The sequence below is a fragment of the Platalea leucorodia genome (genome assembly GCF_965183815.1).
Source record: "Platalea leucorodia genome assembly, chromosome: 16".
NCBI lineage: Eukaryota > Metazoa > Chordata > Aves > Pelecaniformes > Threskiornithidae > Platalea > Platalea leucorodia.
The window spans coordinates 6,500,720-6,518,593 of NC_138838.1; the positions used below are offsets into that span (position 1 = coordinate 6,500,720).

General features: G+C 52.8%; 2 protein-coding genes across 6 annotated transcripts in view; both read right to left on the reverse strand.

The window, feature by feature from the left end:
• The window catches only part of RFFL (ring finger and FYVE like domain containing E3 ubiquitin protein ligase), a 31,802-nt gene extending 27,151 nt beyond the window's left edge, over window positions 1-4,651 (reverse strand). For 2 of the 3 annotated variants that reach the window (XM_082328471.1, XM_082328469.1), the window contains exons 1-2: window positions 4,595-4,651; window positions 745-823 (exon numbers count right to left, since the gene is read on the reverse strand). The gene's annotated coding sequence lies outside the window, so the exon portion shown is untranslated. The remainder of the gene's footprint in view (window positions 1-744; window positions 824-4,594) is intronic. The other variant, XM_082328470.1, reaches the window with a different exon arrangement.
• A 1,784-nt stretch (window positions 4,652-6,435) lies between these two features.
• RAD51D (RAD51 paralog D) lies at window positions 6,436-14,537 on the reverse strand (the record flags this gene model as incomplete). Of its 3 annotated transcripts, none has more annotated exons than XM_082328030.1 (11): window positions 14,468-14,537; window positions 13,906-14,041; window positions 12,603-12,664; window positions 12,326-12,444; window positions 11,468-11,549; window positions 11,219-11,353; window positions 10,681-10,776; window positions 10,404-10,494; window positions 9,473-9,543; window positions 8,376-8,543; window positions 6,436-7,872 (listed from the first exon to the last, which is right to left on the reverse strand). In XM_082328030.1, the coding sequence occupies exons 2-11, from the start codon at window positions 13,985-13,987 to the stop codon at window positions 7,789-7,791; spliced, it is 990 nt and encodes a 329-aa protein (XP_082184156.1). In that variant the 5' UTR covers window positions 13,988-14,041; window positions 14,468-14,537. The 3 variants fall into 3 exon arrangements, with proteins under 3 accessions (XP_082184156.1, XP_082184155.1, XP_082184154.1); XM_082328029.1 differs by having other exon boundaries at window positions 12,579-12,664; XM_082328028.1 differs by lacking the exon at window positions 6,436-7,872 and having other exon boundaries at window positions 8,265-8,543.
• Window positions 14,538-17,874: the final 3,337 nt, after the last annotated feature.

Genomic DNA, 17,874 nt, shown 5'->3' on the forward strand with positions numbered 1-17,874 from the left:
CACAGTCAGTTGCATTGATTTAATGACGCCACTTGTTTACATTGCAATTTGAAGTTATCCATGTATATATAGAATATATAATGCCCAAAGGAACTATCCTTCTGCGGTAGAGGTTACTGTGCAACAAGCTACTCCCAAAAGACAGTATTTTAAATTTGCCTGTTTCAAATCTCACTTAACATCAGCCTAGAGGCTAAACTAAAAGATTCAAAGCCTATGCTGCTTAAATATATTCCTATAAGCATATCCCACAACCTGCTGAGTGTAAATAAAAAGGTGGCAGCATAAGAAAAAAGCTGATGTTAAATTAATATTTTAGTCTACACTGAAATACAATGTGGAGATTCCTATTCCAAGGCTGTTCGGCGGAGAAGCCAGAGGGCATTAGAGAAAGCAGCCTAATTAATATTTTGGAGTAAAGTGAAAACCTCAAGAGCAATTAATGTGAAGAATTTGTCGATTTTACAGACAAGGAGAAGAATAAACAGTGTCTCAGAAAGCAACAGTTCTTTTTAAAGAAAGTCCCTTATGGGAACATAAATTTAAAAAGCCAAAAAGGGCTTTCAGAGGTTAGAATAAGCCATCTCTCAGCTCTGAAGAAACTGGCTGAGAAATAAGGGAGAAACTAATACAAAATGTGAATTCTTGATCTGCCAGTCATACTCTGTTTCTTACAGAAAACTCTAATTTTTCAACCTTGCAATGTTCTTTGAAGACTGAATAACTGACTTCAGAGGGACATACCATCAGGTGGTTAGAAGACCTGGCATGCAGACGAGCTCCGTTTCTGACATCAATTTAGCAGTGATGCGATTCTCCCCACCTGTGAAACAGAGATTACACTTATTCATCCCCGCAAAGCGTTCTGTGCTCCCCGAGTGCCAGTTGGTGCGCGTTCGAAGTACTAATTTCTGGCTTCTTGTAATGACCATCCCTGGGAAGCGGAGGAAAACAAGCATGATATGGGGAGATCCAGATAGGTATTATCAGGACTAATGACTGGAATTACTGTGGGGAGCAGGAGACTGGCTGGGGTTTCACAATGGAAGCAGGCGATCAGGGGAGGGCTGGAGGAGCGTTTGCACCACGTGAATACATTTAAGCGCAGAGCACAAAGTGCAGGCAGATAAATAACAGTGCCAGCGCAGCAGCGCAGACCTTACCGCAGCGTTGACCGTAACGCTTCCCTGAGAAGTTAGATCAATACTCAAGTATTTAGCCCACACCAGACTGCTAGCAATATTCAGGTAATTTGAAGCCATGCTATGCTTGTCGTCAGAGCTCAAACTATAGAAAAGTACTGAATTCCCTCGGTTTTCACTGCCTCTTTCCCTGGTCAGCAGCAGTTCACACACAGTTGTGTCCAAAAAAGGGACATGTGCACACAATTATATGCATTTCACATTATCCTTCTGCCAGCAAAGTGTTTTATTAAGCACCAAGTACTTGATTCAATGTACTTTCTAATTTCATATCTTTGGATCAGGTTCTGTATCCCTCAGGACCAGTCAAAGGCTTTAGAGAAGAGACGTTCTGTGATATACTATGTACATATGAAAATGCACTCTTCCTATAAGGGATGGGAAGGTAGCCTAAACCCAATTAACCACAATTTTTCCTACACGTATTACAGTGAAGCCAACACACACTAGATGAGGACAGCATTTTACCTGGCTAGATGTGAGGACACAAAGCTGCAGTACTGGGTCAGACACACAGCCTGGCTAGCTGTATAGCCTGCCTCCAATGCAGGTGTAGGTGAGTCAGCGCCAAGCACACGGATATAAGAACATCACAGCAGATGACTGCGTGAAAATCTGCTTACACCCTTCCACCATGCAAAAGCTGGTTCAAAGGCTAAAGCACAAGTTTTAATAAACCTTCTATATATAGCACTGGAGATTCAACTCAAATTGCGCTCTAGCCTGGCTGAAGAGGTTACAGTCTCTCTAAGTTGTTATAAACAACAAACCATGGTACAAAGTTGCATAACAACAAGTGAAAATGACACAATTTAAAAAACAAAACAAAACAATAAAACCCAACACAAAACCATACTGAAGTCAACCACGATAGAGAGAAAACTGAAGGCCTGGAGAAAAGAAGATCAATTTCGTTCATAAACTCAACTAGTGACCGCCAACCCCAACATATAATTCATATATATTATGGCTTTGTATTCTCATTGCAGAGTATTGCATTCGGCTCTCATTTTAAGTCGACTCCTAAGAGCCCAATCACATGTACCTGCCAATGAGAAAGACTAAGCCTCACTGAAAGTCAGCCTACTTTTTATACCCTACAATTAAACACAATATTTAAATGACGGCTTTAATCCAATTCAGTAAAAACTTGAGCAAGTAAGCATGAACCCATGAACACCAATGTCAAGGCAATCAGCTTTTAATTACAAGTTCAATTGCTACCAGCTGAGGGGACGTGCAAACCAGAGTGCTGAGCCAGGTAACTCTGCACCCAGATTCGCACAAGCAGACAGAATTGCCCGTAATGGAAAACACGACAATAGCCCAAGTAAATTGGGCTGTTTCATTAGGCCCAATTGTTCGACCAAAAGCAATAATGTTTACAAAGAATGAACACAAGATCCCCCTCCCCATCGCTGTGAATACAAAACGTGTTAAGGAGATAACAGTATTTGACGGGTGGGGTAGGTAAATGCAAGGATCTGGAATTCATATGAAACAACACTTGAAGCTCACAGCTTTGTGTGCCACTTCTCAGCTCTGGAAAAACAAGGTAGCAGTGGAAACTATCACAAAGGGTAAATACTCTTTTTGTTTGTTTGTTTTGTGTAATCATGTACCTGCCTTAAGGACTACTCAAAATATAAGCTTCAAAGTTTTGAAATACAACCCACTACAATGTAAGCACACAAAAAATGCCAACTTAGAAACGCAGGTGTTGTTTACCATCCTAATGAAATGGAGAACTAAAAAAGCATTTTGTAAATCCAAGTAGTTCTTTACCGATCCCATAACCAGGTTAGAAACAACAGAAAACTGCCACAAGTTCCTACACTGCTGTGAAACAGTTCTCCAAAAAAGGCGTCCAAGACCTCCTGTGCTACCCACAGAAGATACTTTACGTGTCAGAGAGGAGGAAGTGAGCTCAAAGAACACACAAACAAAACCGTTTTATGTCTCAGCAAATTAAACATTACCCTAAACATATCTTAATCAAAGAACCATAAAACTAAAACATTCCTATCTAGGCTTTAATATTATACTTACCTCTACAGTACCTAAGTAAGCCTGGCCATCCTTGCAGTGTTTGAAAACACGTGAAACAATCAAGTGCAACAGCTTATTTATCATATGGCCATAACATTGAGCGCATTCATCCTTGGCTGTTTTGCCACGTCCCTGATCTGTAAAAGCTCAGACTGGACTGCATGCCTGTTCTCACTGCAGAGAATTTACGTTTATTAACCTGCAATCACGTGCTGAAATACTGGTAAGAAACCGATTTGACGCTACATCAACACTTTCTCTGCAGGAGACACCTTGACCAGTTTACAGGAACAAACTGTTCTGAAGAACACTTGAGTACTTTTATTTTCTAAACTCCTTTTGCCTTCTGTGGCAAAGGAAGGACGCGCATAGCTTTCACTTTGCCGTACACCCCCGATTTTGAGCAGAAGCGGGGCAGAGATCCTCATTAAGAAAATAACCTGGGTCCTTGCCACCAAGGAAGCATCACCCACCCCAAGTACACTGCCCCCATAGCAAACAGATTAGTACCTTGGACACGATAAAATGCAAAGAGACAACAATTTAAGCAAAGAGCTGCAGTGAAGGCTGGCGCTTATCCAGAATTCCTCAGTTCTCATAGCATTTTGAGCAGAATAACCTACTGAACCGCAGAGTGCCTTTGGGAGCATAACTCAGAAGGAGTTTCTGAGCACCTCTTTCTCAACAAGAGAAAAGAGGCTGTACCTGAGTCCCACCCGCCCTCGCTGGGGAAACCCTGCCAAAGCACTCCCCGTGAGGGAGCCCCTTCACCCCATCTCCCCAAAACTAAAACCCAGGTGCTCGCAGCCCCCTTCCAGCCTCTCCCTGTCCCCCTGCCAGCCCTGGTCCGAGCAGCCCCACTCTCCCTGCCCTATACAGCCCTGACAGCCCCCTCCTGCCCCACGTGTGTCCCGTCCCCCCCCACCTTAACACACCCCCAATCCACAGCGGTTCCCCCACCCCACAGGCACTTCATAACCCCCAGTGCCGACCCCACCGCCTCACGGCCCCCGCATTTACCTGCCCCCCTTGCCCCATGCACCCTCCCTACTCTGTCAGCACCCCTCACTGCCCCACACCCCCAAACCCCGGCACCCCCCTCACTGCCCCACAGCCCGGCAGCCCCCTCACTGCCCCACAGCCCCAAACCCCGGCACCCCCCTCACTGCCCCACAGCCCCCTCACTGCCTCACACCTCCAAACCCCGGCACCCCCCTCACTGCCCCCCCCCCCGCAGCCCCCCCGAAGGCCTTTCCCCCCCCCGGCAGCCCCCACCACAGCCCCACCCCCCCAAGCCCTAGCTGCCTCCCCCAAGCCCTGGCAGCCCCCCAGAACCCCCTCACCTGCCTCCTTCGGCAGCCCCGTCCCGGAGAGGGCGGGGGGCCCGGCCGGGCAGCGGGTCGGCCCCGAGCCCTCCGCTCGGCGGCGGCGGCGGCGCTATGGCAACTGCCCACCGCGGCGGCGGCCAGCCACAGAGAAACCGGCCAGAGCGGCGGCCACGGCGCGGCGAGCTAGACAGCACCGGGCGGCCCGCCCCTGGCGGCGCGGCGGCTTCTCTGGCGCCCTCAGGAGGCCGAGAGGGCAGCGCCGCCCGCGGGGCGCGGAGGCTCCGAGGCCCGCGGGTTCGAGACCCCGCCCGGGCAGCGGGGTGGTCCCGTGCTTCGGAGGGGTTTCTGCAGCCTGCACGGGGGCTTAGCCGCAGTGCACGGGAAGCACGTATGCACACAATACATAAACACACACTTATAGATGTATCTTATACGTATCGAGGGCAAGTGAGCCCTCAGTGCCACAAGGCATCCCCACTGCTTGGGGCGAGGGGTGCCCTGTGTGCCCTAGGATGGGTTCCATCGCCCCGCTCCAGGCCTTTCCAGCCGTTTTCCAGCTGATTTAGGCAATGGGAAGAAGCAGGGAGAGGGGAAGTCCCCTCGCACACTCACATAGCCAGGCCCTGTCTTACAGGGTTGCAGAAATGCCTGTCTGAGCATGGAGGAGAAAGGCTGAATTAGGATATTTAGGTCAGAAACTCTTTCCAGCCTAATTTTACTATGCAAATTTAGGGCAAAGTACCTTGAGTAAGAAGTCAAGTTTTTCCAGATGGGGTAATAGATTCCCGTAGCCTGAACCCTTCTGCTGTCCCCACACCGAGCAATAACCAGCACCCACAGCAGCGCCTTCCCTGCGGCAACGCAGCCAGAAATTCAGGACATCGCCATCACCTCGCATGCACGCTGCCTACCTTAGCAGTGAAGCCGGGAACAGAGGAGCTCCTGCCCAAAGCTCAGCAGTGCCCCATATCACACCATCCTCCCCAACCTATCCAGCCATTTCCCAAGAGGGCATAAAACTCCTGCAGCTGCAATTAGCTGATTGCCAAGGAGAGAAAATCCCCCCAGGCCACAGCTGTGCCCGAAAGCCTGGGATGGGTAGCTCTGGAGGAGCACAGCCCGCGCGTCGTCGCCTTTCCCCAGTCTCTTCCTGACGGACTGGCCCTGGCCCTGTTGAATCACCGCCCCATGACTGTTCCCCAGTGACTAAGTGCAAGAACGAAGTTTCCTCTGTCATTTCCTGGGGGCCGTGGCAAAGATGCACGCCGAGGCTGGTGCAGGGTTCAAAGCGGGCTCTTCCCCTTCTCATCCTCCTGCTAATGAGGGGAAGGAGGCAGCGAGAAAGCCCCCTTGGTTTAAATATAACCAGAGGTTTCTATTTGGCTCTTCCCCTGTTCCACACTCCCCTGTGACAGCTTTGCTTCCCCTACAGAACCTCAGGCAGAGAGATAAAATAGTAGCACAAAGTTTTGGTTGAAATTTGTGTGTACCAGCTCTTTAGTCACAGCTTCAAGAGACATAACAAGCTAAATTTTCTGCTTGTAAGGACCAGCCACATCAGCACAGGTCTCCAGCAGACAGGAAAACCATCCTCCTCCTCACCCCAGCCAGGCTGCAATCCCTGGGGCCGAACCTCCCCTCCCAAGCTTGGAAAGCCCAGAAATGCAAATAAATACACAACTTTAAAATACATTTATTTTTACTGAAAGCTGTTTAATGGTACAGCTCACGTTGCTTTGGCACGTTCCCCTCCTCAGGCAGACCTGCTGGGAGCACGGCCTTTCCCACAGCCACATGCAAAGGGCTGCAATGGCTGGGCAGCCGCGATGGAGAAGCTGGGACCTGCCCTGTAAATCACGGTCCTGGGAGCACAGAGAGCTCGGTTTCACACAAAGCACGGCTCTGACAGACGTGCAAAACAAAAATCTGTGCCGAGACCTGGCGCTGCCTCTTGGGAAACCAAAATATGTGTTCACATACCCCGTTTAGCTGCCCCTTTCCTACAGCAGCTCTTTGCTCAGAAATACAGGGCTGTACAGTGTTATGTCTACTCTGGAGAAATTAGCACCCAAATTCTGGCTAAATCAGATTCCTCTTTGCCCAGCACAGCCTTAGATGGCTCCAGGAGCTGTACTGCTGTGTTATTAGATTAATGAGCACACCCTAATGAGTGCCAGCTCCCACAATCAACATCAGCAGCCTTGGAAGTGCAAGCCACAGCTCAGCTCACCTGCCGAGGAGGTTTCTTATTAAGCAGAGGATGAGGGTGTCTAAGACATCTGGGATCAAGAGAAGCAGCCACACTCCATCCCAGCCTCCCATCTCCTCCCTGGCACTGCATGAGCTCCCAGGAGGTTGCCCAGAGCAGGCGAGAGCACCTGGAAAGCACCAGAGCAAGGAGAGACTATTTTAAACTTACCCACATGCAACTGAGAAGGTCCTTGAGCATCAGACAGGGCCAGCTGGTGTCAGTCAGGACTCATTCACCCCAGCTGATCCAGATCATAACCTTCATCAACTAACAGCAATTCTTTATGCAGCACAGTAGTGCCCCAAAAATGCCAGCAGATCCCTGCAGGGTCTGGTGTTACTCTGGGATCAGATCAAGCATCCAATTATGTCCCTGCTCATCAACAGCCTGTCCCACCCCAGTCCTGCTAGGGACTAAACCTCAACATCTTAATTAAGTTAACAGCAGTTCCCATTAATGGAATTCCAGCTCTCAACAACCACAGCAGTGTGCAACATCTCTTTTTTTTTTTTTTTTTTTTTTTTTTAATTTCTGAACCAAGGGCACTGTGGCCTGCCCAAGGATGATCAGAGCTCTGGGACCAGAGGACAGGGAGTTATGGGGGGGAACAAAACCACCACGAGTCATGGGTTTGTGCAGGGACATGGCAGCTGGCCCCAAGCCAACAGCTTAGGACAGGGCTGGCTCTGCCGGTTAAAGACAAGCCTGCAGCAGAGGAGAGGACCTGGTTGTCATGCTGCCCACACAGCCCAGCCACTGCAGGCAGCATCTGCTGAGGCAAGGACATCTCCAGGGAACCCCATGCTCATTTTCTCCCCAGCACAGAAGAACAAGAACTTCTTCATGTTGGTCCTTCCCAGGGCTGCAGGACTCGGAGGCAGTCTGTAAAACCTTCAGTGTGCTTGCCTGCTTTTTTTGCAGCTCTCTTGGACCTTGACATTTGCTTTTTCCACCCGCATCAGAGCCCCTGTGTGGATGTTACTGGGCTTGGCTCCTGCACATCACCATTTCCAGTATCCAGCTCCACCTGTATCCCCGTCGGCTGCAAGGAGAAACAGAGAGGAGCTTAACCTCACACTGCTGGGACTCTAAGGGCAAACCTGTACATCACTCCACCTGCCCCAGAGCCAAAAATCCCCAATTACATCCCCTTGAGGACTTCTTTCTGCTGGTGCCCTCATTTTAACTGGGTCTGCTGAACACAGATACAAATAGAGAATGCGATTTAGTAAAGAAAGAACATCTTGCTCCAAGATATCCCCAGACACACGATTATTTAGCACATCCAGGATGCATTTCGCTGCCCAGCACACCACCACATCCAAAACCATTTGGATCAGGCCGCAGAGTGGGCTCAGAGCCAGGAGGCTCAGGCAATGCTGCCCCGTACGTAGGCAGGATTCAAGCCAAAGTCACCTCTGCGGGTGACAAGGGTCACCCAGTGAGGCCTGATCCTGCCCTGTCCCCAGAAGGAGCCTCCAAAGCCAGGTCCACATCACATAGCTTCTTCTCCATTACTGGAGGGACTGGTACAGGGAGCCTCACCTGCCGGGGTGACTTTGCCAAGGAGGCGACACGCTGCGTGGTGGCTTTGTCCCAGGTAGCCTCTTTGCTCTCCAGCAGCACCCGGATGCTGGGCACGAAACTCCAGGAGCGGCCAAGGGCTGGCTTCAGTGGACCTGTGCTGCTGTCCCTTGTCACCTGGTTAGTCACCTGCAGCACAAACAGGCTTATCAGTGCCTGGGAAAAGCAGTGCCACTCAGTGTAATGAAACACCGGAGATCACCAGGAGATAATGGCCAGTCTGCTACTTCTATGAAGTTTTTTCTTCTCCATCCTGAGCCCTTCCTTCTTGGCGCTCCCAGGCCATCCCCTCTAAACGTAGCTCACACAACTGTCCCAGACACGTGCTCGGGTAGGAGCTCGCTCGTGCCTGCCAGCTGCAGTGACTCCTGGTGCTGAAGCCACCTGCGAAGTTTAACTTGGAGCCTCCAAGCATCCTTCCAGGCACCCCGTCCTTGTCACTTTATCGCTAATCAGAGCAAAGAGCAGGACTGTCTCGACGCCTTCCAGTGCCAGGTTCAGCAGACCACCATTTTCTCTTGTGGCCTTCCCAATTCAAACACATTAACTGTGGTCCCAGCAACCTGTTTGGGTGCACTGAAGCAAATGCAATTGCTTGGCCAAGAGCTGGGGAAGACTAGAGCAGAGCCCCTTCCAGTCCCCAGCTCCTTCTGGATGATGCAATGCCCTGCAGTTCCTCCAAGGTAACTAAGCAAGAAGTTACTTAGTAAGCTGGCCAGCCCCTTGGTGTTATATCAAAAATAAATACAAACAACCTTTCAGTCTGCCTGTACTTAACTCTACCTTGCTCAATCAAGTGAATGCCTTGTTGGCTGAAGACAGCAATAAAAGCAGGCAGCAGTTCAGCCCTGTTCTTGCTCCACACTCGCTGGAACAAGACATCTGCAGGCTGCAGAGAAGCAGAGCTATGTTGGGGAGCAGAGCACTGCAGGACACAGGCCTCTTGCTCCTGCTTAGCTGCGAGCGGGGTCCCCCCTCCTAGGGGCTCCAAAGCCTCTCCAGGGCTCCTCGCCATGGCACAGGCCAGCACATGAAGGACAAGGCGCAGCGACACTCACCACAACGGCAAGGCTGAACTCCCTGGCCAGTGTCTTCAGCTCCCTGGCCAGCTGCATCATGATGGCCAAACCTGGAGGAGGACAAAGGGTTTGGGTGTTTGGGGATCAACCCCCAAAGTGCATCTTGGAGGCAGGTGACATCTAGATTTGCATGAGCACTAGATTTAGTGCCAGTGCTGGTGTTCACGGACACCTTCAAACCATTTCCATTACCAGCACCCCAATGTACCCATTGCACCTGCACACTTCAGGGCACCTTGGCCAAATGGATGTGGCATGGACAGACCAATCCCCAACTTGTCCCACTCCGTCCTTTCCCATCTTAGAAGCCCTGAAACCAAAAAACCCTACCAAAGCACCAGGAGCTCCAGACAAAGCTGGCCAGGTTGATTTAACAGGTACAGGACCCCTTTCTCCAGCTCACAGCTTCATTTCTACAGCCCGTGGCTGCGAGGGGATCTCCTGTGATAGCACTGGCTGCCACCCAGGCATTCAAGACCCTCTGGAAGGTGTGTGAGGGGCCTCCTTGGCATCTCAGCCAGCAGAAAGCCCCTCACTCCTGATTTATGGCCCTTTCTGGCAGAAAGAACCTCAGGAGAGCTTTGCAAACTGTGCCAGCAACCATGATGTATCTGTGACACTATAAGCAGAGGTTTTAATCTGTGGGCAAACAGTTCAGTGCCTCCTCTGTCCCCTGGCCGGGTTTCAGACCACTGGCATGAGCTTGCATGGCCACAGCCAGCTTGAATGTTTGCCGATAACACTGCAAACAGACTCCCCTTTTATCCAGTCGCAAAGGAAAAGCTGGGAGCAGTTGCACCCACATGCGTCCTGCCCCAGCTCCAGGCACAGCACACGTGGGAGGAAGATGCTCTTCAGGACGAGCAGAGAGATCTGCAACCTCATTGCACAACCTAACGAAGCAGCTCACCCTCCGACTGCTTGCCGCCCAGCAGCGGGTAAATCACAGCCGAGACAGAGTCAATCACCACAATCTTGAGAGGTCCCATGGAGCTCATGACCTGAAAGAAGGAGGCACCATGTGCAATGTGGAGTCACAAATCGAGCAGTTTTGGAGGTCGTGAGCTGCACAGAGGCTCAAATGTCCCCAGGATGGGGTGATCTGGTGTCACTCGTCAGGGACACAAGCCCTGCTGCTCTCCTTGAAGCTCTGGGGAAGGGAGAGGGGCCCAGACCCTCACTCCTACCTGCTGGGAGAGGCGATCCCGCAGCTCCTGCAAGGCGCTCAGCATTTCATAGATGTTGAACACACGGACCACCTGGATCCGCTGCAGAGCCTCCAGCTGCGGCACAAAGTGGCATCACCAACAGCCTCACCCCCTCCAGGACTTGTTATATTCCTCCTGCCCCAGCTGCTGCCAGCTCTTTGCATTTATACTATGTGATGGAGCCAGGGACCCTTATTTCTTCCACATTTGCCTCCACCCCATGAACACTGTTGTCCCCATTGCACTGATGGAAGCAGCAATGTGGGTTGAGCTCAGGGAGCGAAAGTGTGAGCAACTGCAGCAAGCCCTCCCCTTCTTCCCAAGAAAAAAAACCAAAGCGCAGTGTCTGTCCCTGAGCACAGCACCCACCCGGCCAGAGGAGGAAGAGTTTGGACTCAAAAAAGCCCATGGGGACAAAGGCAGAGCTGGACAGACACACCAACCCTGGGGGTTGACTGCAGGCAAGAGCCAAGGCAGTTTTAGTGCGACTGGAGGGACCAGCGCCAGGGGAACTTGCCTGCTCTTCCTCATCCTCTGTCTGGGCTCGAAGCATCTGGTAGAGACGGGAGGCAGTGAACCCTGCCGTGGAGTCGAGAAACAGGACGTGCTGCTTGAGGCCAAGAGACACGCTGGCCGCAATGCCCAGGCACACCTGGAGAGGCAGGGACAAGGAATCAGCCAGCCCTCCCAGGTCCCTCTGCTTCACATGCCTGAAGGCATCGTCTTCACCCTACCTGTCCGCTCCCCTCTCCTCCATCCCACTCACCTGCGTCTTCCCACTGCCCGGTGCTCCCATGAGCTCCGTCACTTCCCCCGTGTACAGCCCGGAGTCCAGCAGCTGGTCCAGGCTATGGGTTGAACACAAGGTGGGATTATCAACACCCCTTCAGCCAGAATGGCAGGGGCATCAGGAAACAGCAGTCCCCAGATATTTGTCCCTAGAGACCCCCTCCCAAATGCAGACAAGTGCCTCAGGGTCTGCTCCTTCCCTCCCATCGCCCCTCTCCACATTGTGGGCAACAGCAGATCTGCAGTGTGGGGGCTACAGGAGGACAGTCCTCAGCTGGAGAAGAGCTGTGGTCTTGCGAGCAAGGTTTGAATAGCCAGGGTTTCTCTGCATAGTCACTGTAACAACCCAGCAAGGAGACAGAGGAAAAGAAGAAATAAGGATATGCAATAGAGTAACTCATTTCCACGCCTGATCTAGACGGTTTGGACCATCATCACTCAAGAGTCCTCCCAGATCCATAACCCGCTCCTCTGGAGCCCTCAAGGGAAAGGCTGAAGGCAGCATATTGTCTAGTCTAGAAGTGAGACACACAAGCACTTCCCAAAAGGTGTGCAGGCTCTCACACGGACAACAGCAATGTCATTCCCTCAAGGGACACAGACCCGGTGCCTTTGCAGCCACAGGAGATGAAGAATAATTATCTCTGCTCCCAAAAGGCAGAGACAGGCTGTGGCTGGAATTTTTTAAAACAGCTGCTGGGGATGGTTTGGACACCACTGAGCCTGCTCAGGGCATCACCACATTGAAACCCAAAGCCTGCATTGGGAAACCATGGCCTTCTGCAGCAAGTCCAGCCCCGGGCAGACCTGCTGGTTTGTTGGGCAACGTACCCACCCTGGGCTCCCAGTGGGCAGGATGGCCGTGGTGCTCTTGAGCTCCTCGTAGAGGTCTGCTCCGTTGGCAGGGAAAGCAGAGAACTGGGCCAGGAGCACACGTCTCACTGCAACGAGCGCCTGGTGGGCAGAGACACATCTGGAAACAGGACTGAGGAAGTCCAGGGCCAACAACATCTGCTGCAGAAGGTCCCCCCAGACAAGCCCATCCAAGCTGTGAGTTGAACAGCTTCCAAGCTCCCCGATTAACGTACCAGGACTTGGGAGTCACCCTTTACCTTGTAAGACAAGGAACACTTCTGGGCAACATCCTCCAGGTCTGATGATACAAAGTCCACCACTGCAAATAACACAAGGAACAAGAATTTGGAAGCCAAACCTGGACAGACCACGAACACTGAAGAGACGACCAGCTTAGACAAAACCTGCCTGCGGGCACCAACAGGCAAAATGTCTGTCCCCCTGCCAACACTTCCAGTGGGTGAGCAGGGTGCTCCACAAATGGAGTACTGGAGTTTTTCCTCTGAGATGGCCCTACCACCCGTTGCAAAACAAATTGTTTCTTGCAAAACAGATCAGGAAGAGAAGGTGGTAAAAATTCTCCCTGTTTTGCTCAAGAGCTCCCCAGGGCCATTGGATAGCTGGGACCAGCCAAGAGAGTCCCCTTCTGCCAATGTACCAAAGCCTCAAGGGGCTAGTGACTGCCCCAAAGTGCCAGCCCTGGGCATGCCAGGAAGGGCTAAAGCCACAGAAATTAGAACTAGTGGCCCCATCTCTGCTTCCAGGAACCACTCCAAGATTCATTTTTTCAGATAGATATATATGTTATTGGTTGAAAAAAAGAATAGTAAAAAAGCAGCTTTTATCGGGAAAACAAGGATTACAACATCTATGGCTCTAGCACTTGCAGGATCTCACAGATCCCATTTAACAAGAATAAAATGGTGTTTTTCTCAGCTCTAATCCAGTTTCTCAGAGCAAGTAAAGAATCCACCTGAAGTCATTTCCTTCCCCCCTAAGAGCAGGCCTCGCCCAGGTGCAGTATGCCAGGAGCATGGGCATTTTTTAGAGGGAAAAATACACAAACCCTCCCAAAATACCTTCTAAAAGCTATAATTGATCATCCCTCAAAGAGCCTCTGCAGAGACCCCTACCATGTCCTAACACTCTCCTGCTCCTATGGAGAAGTCCTGACTCATCCTATCCACCCAGAGGGACCCAGAAGACATCCAGCAAGGAGGACACAGGAGGGATATTGCACCAACATCGCCCTTCCAGCGTGCGGGATGACGCGGGCACAGGGACTGGAGCTGCAGCCCCCCAGGCTCCTGGGGTCAATGCCAGCGTGCTCATGGCAGACAACCTGCGCCCGCTCTCCTTTTCTCTATGGGGCTCTAAGAAAACTCCCCATGAAGCTTCTGGGCTGCAAGCCAAAGCCACAGAGGCAGGAGATGCTTTCCAGGGGCTGCCCCACAGCCCAGACCACCCAGCCTGGTCCTGCACAGGCGGAGAGCGCGGTGCCACCCCAAATGTGCAGGGAATGACATTCGCCAACCCGAGACCCCGCTGCCGCCCCGTTACCCGTCCTGATGCTGTTGGCCCTGAGAAGCTGGATCATCTCTTCGGTGAGACCAGGGCAGAGCCCAGCCCGCAGGACCACCATGTCCCTGGCCACCCGCAGGACGGAGCACCACGGGGCCGGGAGAAGAGAGGAGACCTGCGGAGGAGATGGGAGAGTGGATTTGGCACTGTCCTGATGTGGATCGTACCCCACGTGTGCAGCAAAGCCACAGCCTGCCCCTGGAGCTGCGGATGCTGGGGAGACACCACCCAGGCTGTGTCTGCAATGGGCGGTTAGGGCGAGTGTTTAGTGTCCCTTTAGTGCCAAACAGCCCCAAATCCTGCAGGCAGCCGCAAGCAGGCTGGCACAGGGGCATTCCCGTGGCTCAGCCGGCAGCTCCCGCTCTTGCCATGGCTCAGCCGGCAGCTCCCGCTCACGGCGCGGCACAGCAGGCGAACGCATCCCCATCCCGGCTACCTTTAGCAGAGCCCTTCGGGGCAGATGTGTGAACCCAGAAAGCCCCACACCGAGCTTCCCACCCCACCCTCACGGCCCTGCGCTCCCTTTGCACCCCAAATGCACCTCCTGCTCCCCCAGGCACCCGCGGCCGGGCTGCCCCCGGGCCTGGCCGGGCCCCGGCCCTGCCCGCTGCCCTTCCTGCTTCCTGCAGGCAGCGGAAGCCCCGGCCAAGGCTCATATTTGCACTCCCATCTAGCGGCTGCACAGCCGGGCTCCAGCCCCACATCTAAACCCCTCTGCAACCGCCAGCCCCTCTGGCCACCGCGGGCTCTTCCTTCCCCAGTCCTCCACCGGGCCCAGCAAAGACCCTGCAAGCCAAGGGGGCTCCGGTCCTGCCTGCTGGGAAGCGCTGCCGGCCTCTGCCCGCAGAGACCCCCCAGGGCCTCTTCCCTCCTACGCTGGCCCCAGCAAGGAAAAACCTCTCCAGCTGCTGACACCCAAGGGTGCTTCTGGAAGCACACACAGACAAATGGGGGGTTTTAGCCTGCAGCACAGCCCGGTACCCGCAGGGACACTGGGGGAGCACCAGAGCCTGCTCAGGAGCTGTAGCAAAGCTAGAGCAAAGAAAACAGGAGGTCCCCCTTATCTATAGGGACTCCCCTAACCACCAGCTGGCTTTAAATGACCATGAGCACAGGTGCCAGCAATGCCACAGGCTCTATAAATAACAGAACCAGGGGCTGAACTGACTGGTGTTGGGTGTGGGTGCCTGGGGAGAATGAAGTTAAGCTGATTTAAAAATTGAGACAGACTGAAAAAGTAGGAGAGAGGTGTGAGGCTACTCTAGTCTTTTCTTACTGAGCTCTAAGTGTTTCTGAGTAGGGCTAGTTTCATTTTTAGAAACATAGATTGTGTTTAGAGCTGGGCTCTGCAGCTGGTGTAGCTGGGCAGATCCCTGGTCCCCTGCAGAGCTGGTGGGGTCTGAGGCTTGCTGGGAGAGCAGCACATGTGAATAGGAAAAAAACTTTAATTACAACTTCTAAAGTTACTTCAGAGATAAACCTGAGCTCTGTGCATGTGCTTTAGCTGCCCTAAACTTGCATTAAAGATTTGGGGGGCAGCTGTAAAAGGGACTGCATACAGCTCTACCCCAAGGAGAAGATCTCTAATGCTGTGCTGGAGAAAAGCTCAAGCCCTAGGTGCCCAGCACAGCTCCCTCTGCAACCCTGCTGTTCCTCTACAGCTCCTGGAGCTCATCCTGGGATTTTCTGGAGGGTAATTTCACCATGGACCTTGCCAGCTCTCTGCAAGGTCCTGGATTAGGAGGTGGCTTGGAGCCATGAGGTAAGGTGGGATCCCAGGCCTGGGTTTGGCTAGACTCATCAGCCCGTGCTTGCAGTTGGGGTTGCAGGGTGGAAAATGAAGGTGCACGGGGGTCTTCCCTTCCCCGCAGGCGGGGAGAGCTCTGTGCCCCGAAGGGCCTTGCTGCAGGGAAGCCCGGGGGCTGCCCCCCTCCCTGGCCGCCTCGGACTTGAATTTTCCCAGGAAAAGCTTTTTTTTTTTTTTGCTTTCCCAGCCGGTGCCTCAAGAGGGCCCCCCGCACTCGCTGCTGGGGCTGCCTGCCCTGCCTGCCCCTCCGGGGCACATCTGCTCCAGCTGCGGGGGGGCACCGGGATAAGGTAACCCCCCTGTCCCGGGCAGCCGCTGCGCTTCCCTGCCGGTGCCGTGTGATCACTGATACCCTGTCCCAAAAATACAGACCAAGGGGAGCTCAGGCCACTCTTACCTCTGTCTTGAACATTAGCAGCATCAAGCACAATTTTATTTTGTAACTTAGTTTACTTGAAGTAACTGCAGTGCTGCTGCTTGTGAAAATGAAGTCTTTATTCTGGATAACTTGAGAAAGGCTGTGCTGTATACACCATGAGTACTGAAGAGAAGCAAGCTGACCCTTCCCCTATACCTAAAGCAATGTGGGAAGGGGTTTCTGGTGTGTTAGTCCATGTGAATCCTAGAAAAGCCACTGTACTGAGTCTATCCAAGGCAGAGGTGGCCTCTTACACCCTCTGCAGATGTGGTGCTTGTGCCTTGGACCTACCCTCAAACAGGTGAAGGCGTTTGAGCTGCCTGCAACTGCTGTGCAGGTGATGTGCTGCAAAGGGACCTCCAAATTGCTTTGCAGTCACCTCCTGCCCAGGTACCAGGGACTGAATGATGCTGTCAGTGCAGGGTGAATAAAACAGGAGACTGAACAGGGCAGTCGTGTGCTGATTCTCGCTGTGTAAGATCCACAAGCCAAACACAGATCGCCAGTATTAGAGAGAATTGATTTTTTTTCTTGACAGTGTCTCAGTGTGGAAGTGCGTTACCCGCTATAGCTCAGCCTCATAAGCCTGACTGGAGCAACTGAGCCCATACTGGTCAGCCCGTGCTCTCCTCGGTCATTTCCCCATCCATACTGCCAGTTCCCCCCTTTGCTTTATAGCTGGGATGTTCATAGGTGCGCTCAGGAAGGCGAGGCCTGCGTTTTGGGGGAAATAAGTTGCAAAGCAGAATTCCTGATTGAATGTGACCCTTGGGAAACAGGGGTTTGAAAGGCTCAGCTCTTTTGGGGCTTGGCACTGTTCTGTCTACCCATGTCACTCGAGTCGAGACCTGGGACTCTCATCACAGCAGTGGGTCAGTATTCCCCAGTACAGACATCTGCGTTTGTGTGTGTTGGTGGACTGCCAAGCGAGGGGAGGTGGCAGTGCTGGATGTGGGTGGGCTTTCCAGCAGGGTGGGCTCCCAAAAGCCCTGTGAGGAGGAGGCAGCACTGGGTGCGAGTTGACTTTCTGTCCCAGGCCGTTCTGGAAGGTGCTGGGTGCTGCCGCAGCTGCTGGCATGGGGCCGCTTGTCCCCGAGACTCAGCTGTCTCATGCTTCCCTAAATAGAAAGGGAAAAGGGTCCGAGCACTGCGACGGGGGTCAGCCATCCCAGCCGTGGGCTTTTTTGGTGTGAAACCCCCTCTGTCCCTGCTCCCCACACCCTGTGCAGCTCTGCAGGTAGCGGGGAGCTGGGATTTGCCCCGGCGGGTGGGAGAGGATCCCCTCTCGCTGCAGCAGGGTGCTGCCCGCTTGCATGCAGGTCCCCCCCGAGCTGGGCTGGCTGCCGGGGGCCCTGGCTCGCAGCCCTCCCCAGGCACCATATAGCACGGAGGGGGACAGGCTGCGGTGACAGGTGACGCTGACAGGCAGCAGGAGCTGCCAGGTCCTGCCCAAACTTGGAGCGGGAGGCGAGCTCTTTCCTGAGCCACACGGACCCTCCGTGGTGCTGGCGAACTCCTTTAATTCTTCTTTTTTTGTTTGTTTTTCTTTCTTTTATTAATTGACTCCTAAGCGGTGGGAAAAGCTTCTGAGAAGCCACAGCCTTGAGGAGCAATTTAGGTCTTCATTTTCCAAACTCTTCAGCCTGGTAAGCTGCTTTTATTAATGTGTGTGTTAATTATATGCTTGTCTCATGGTGAAGCTCAGCTTGATGGAGTAGGCGAG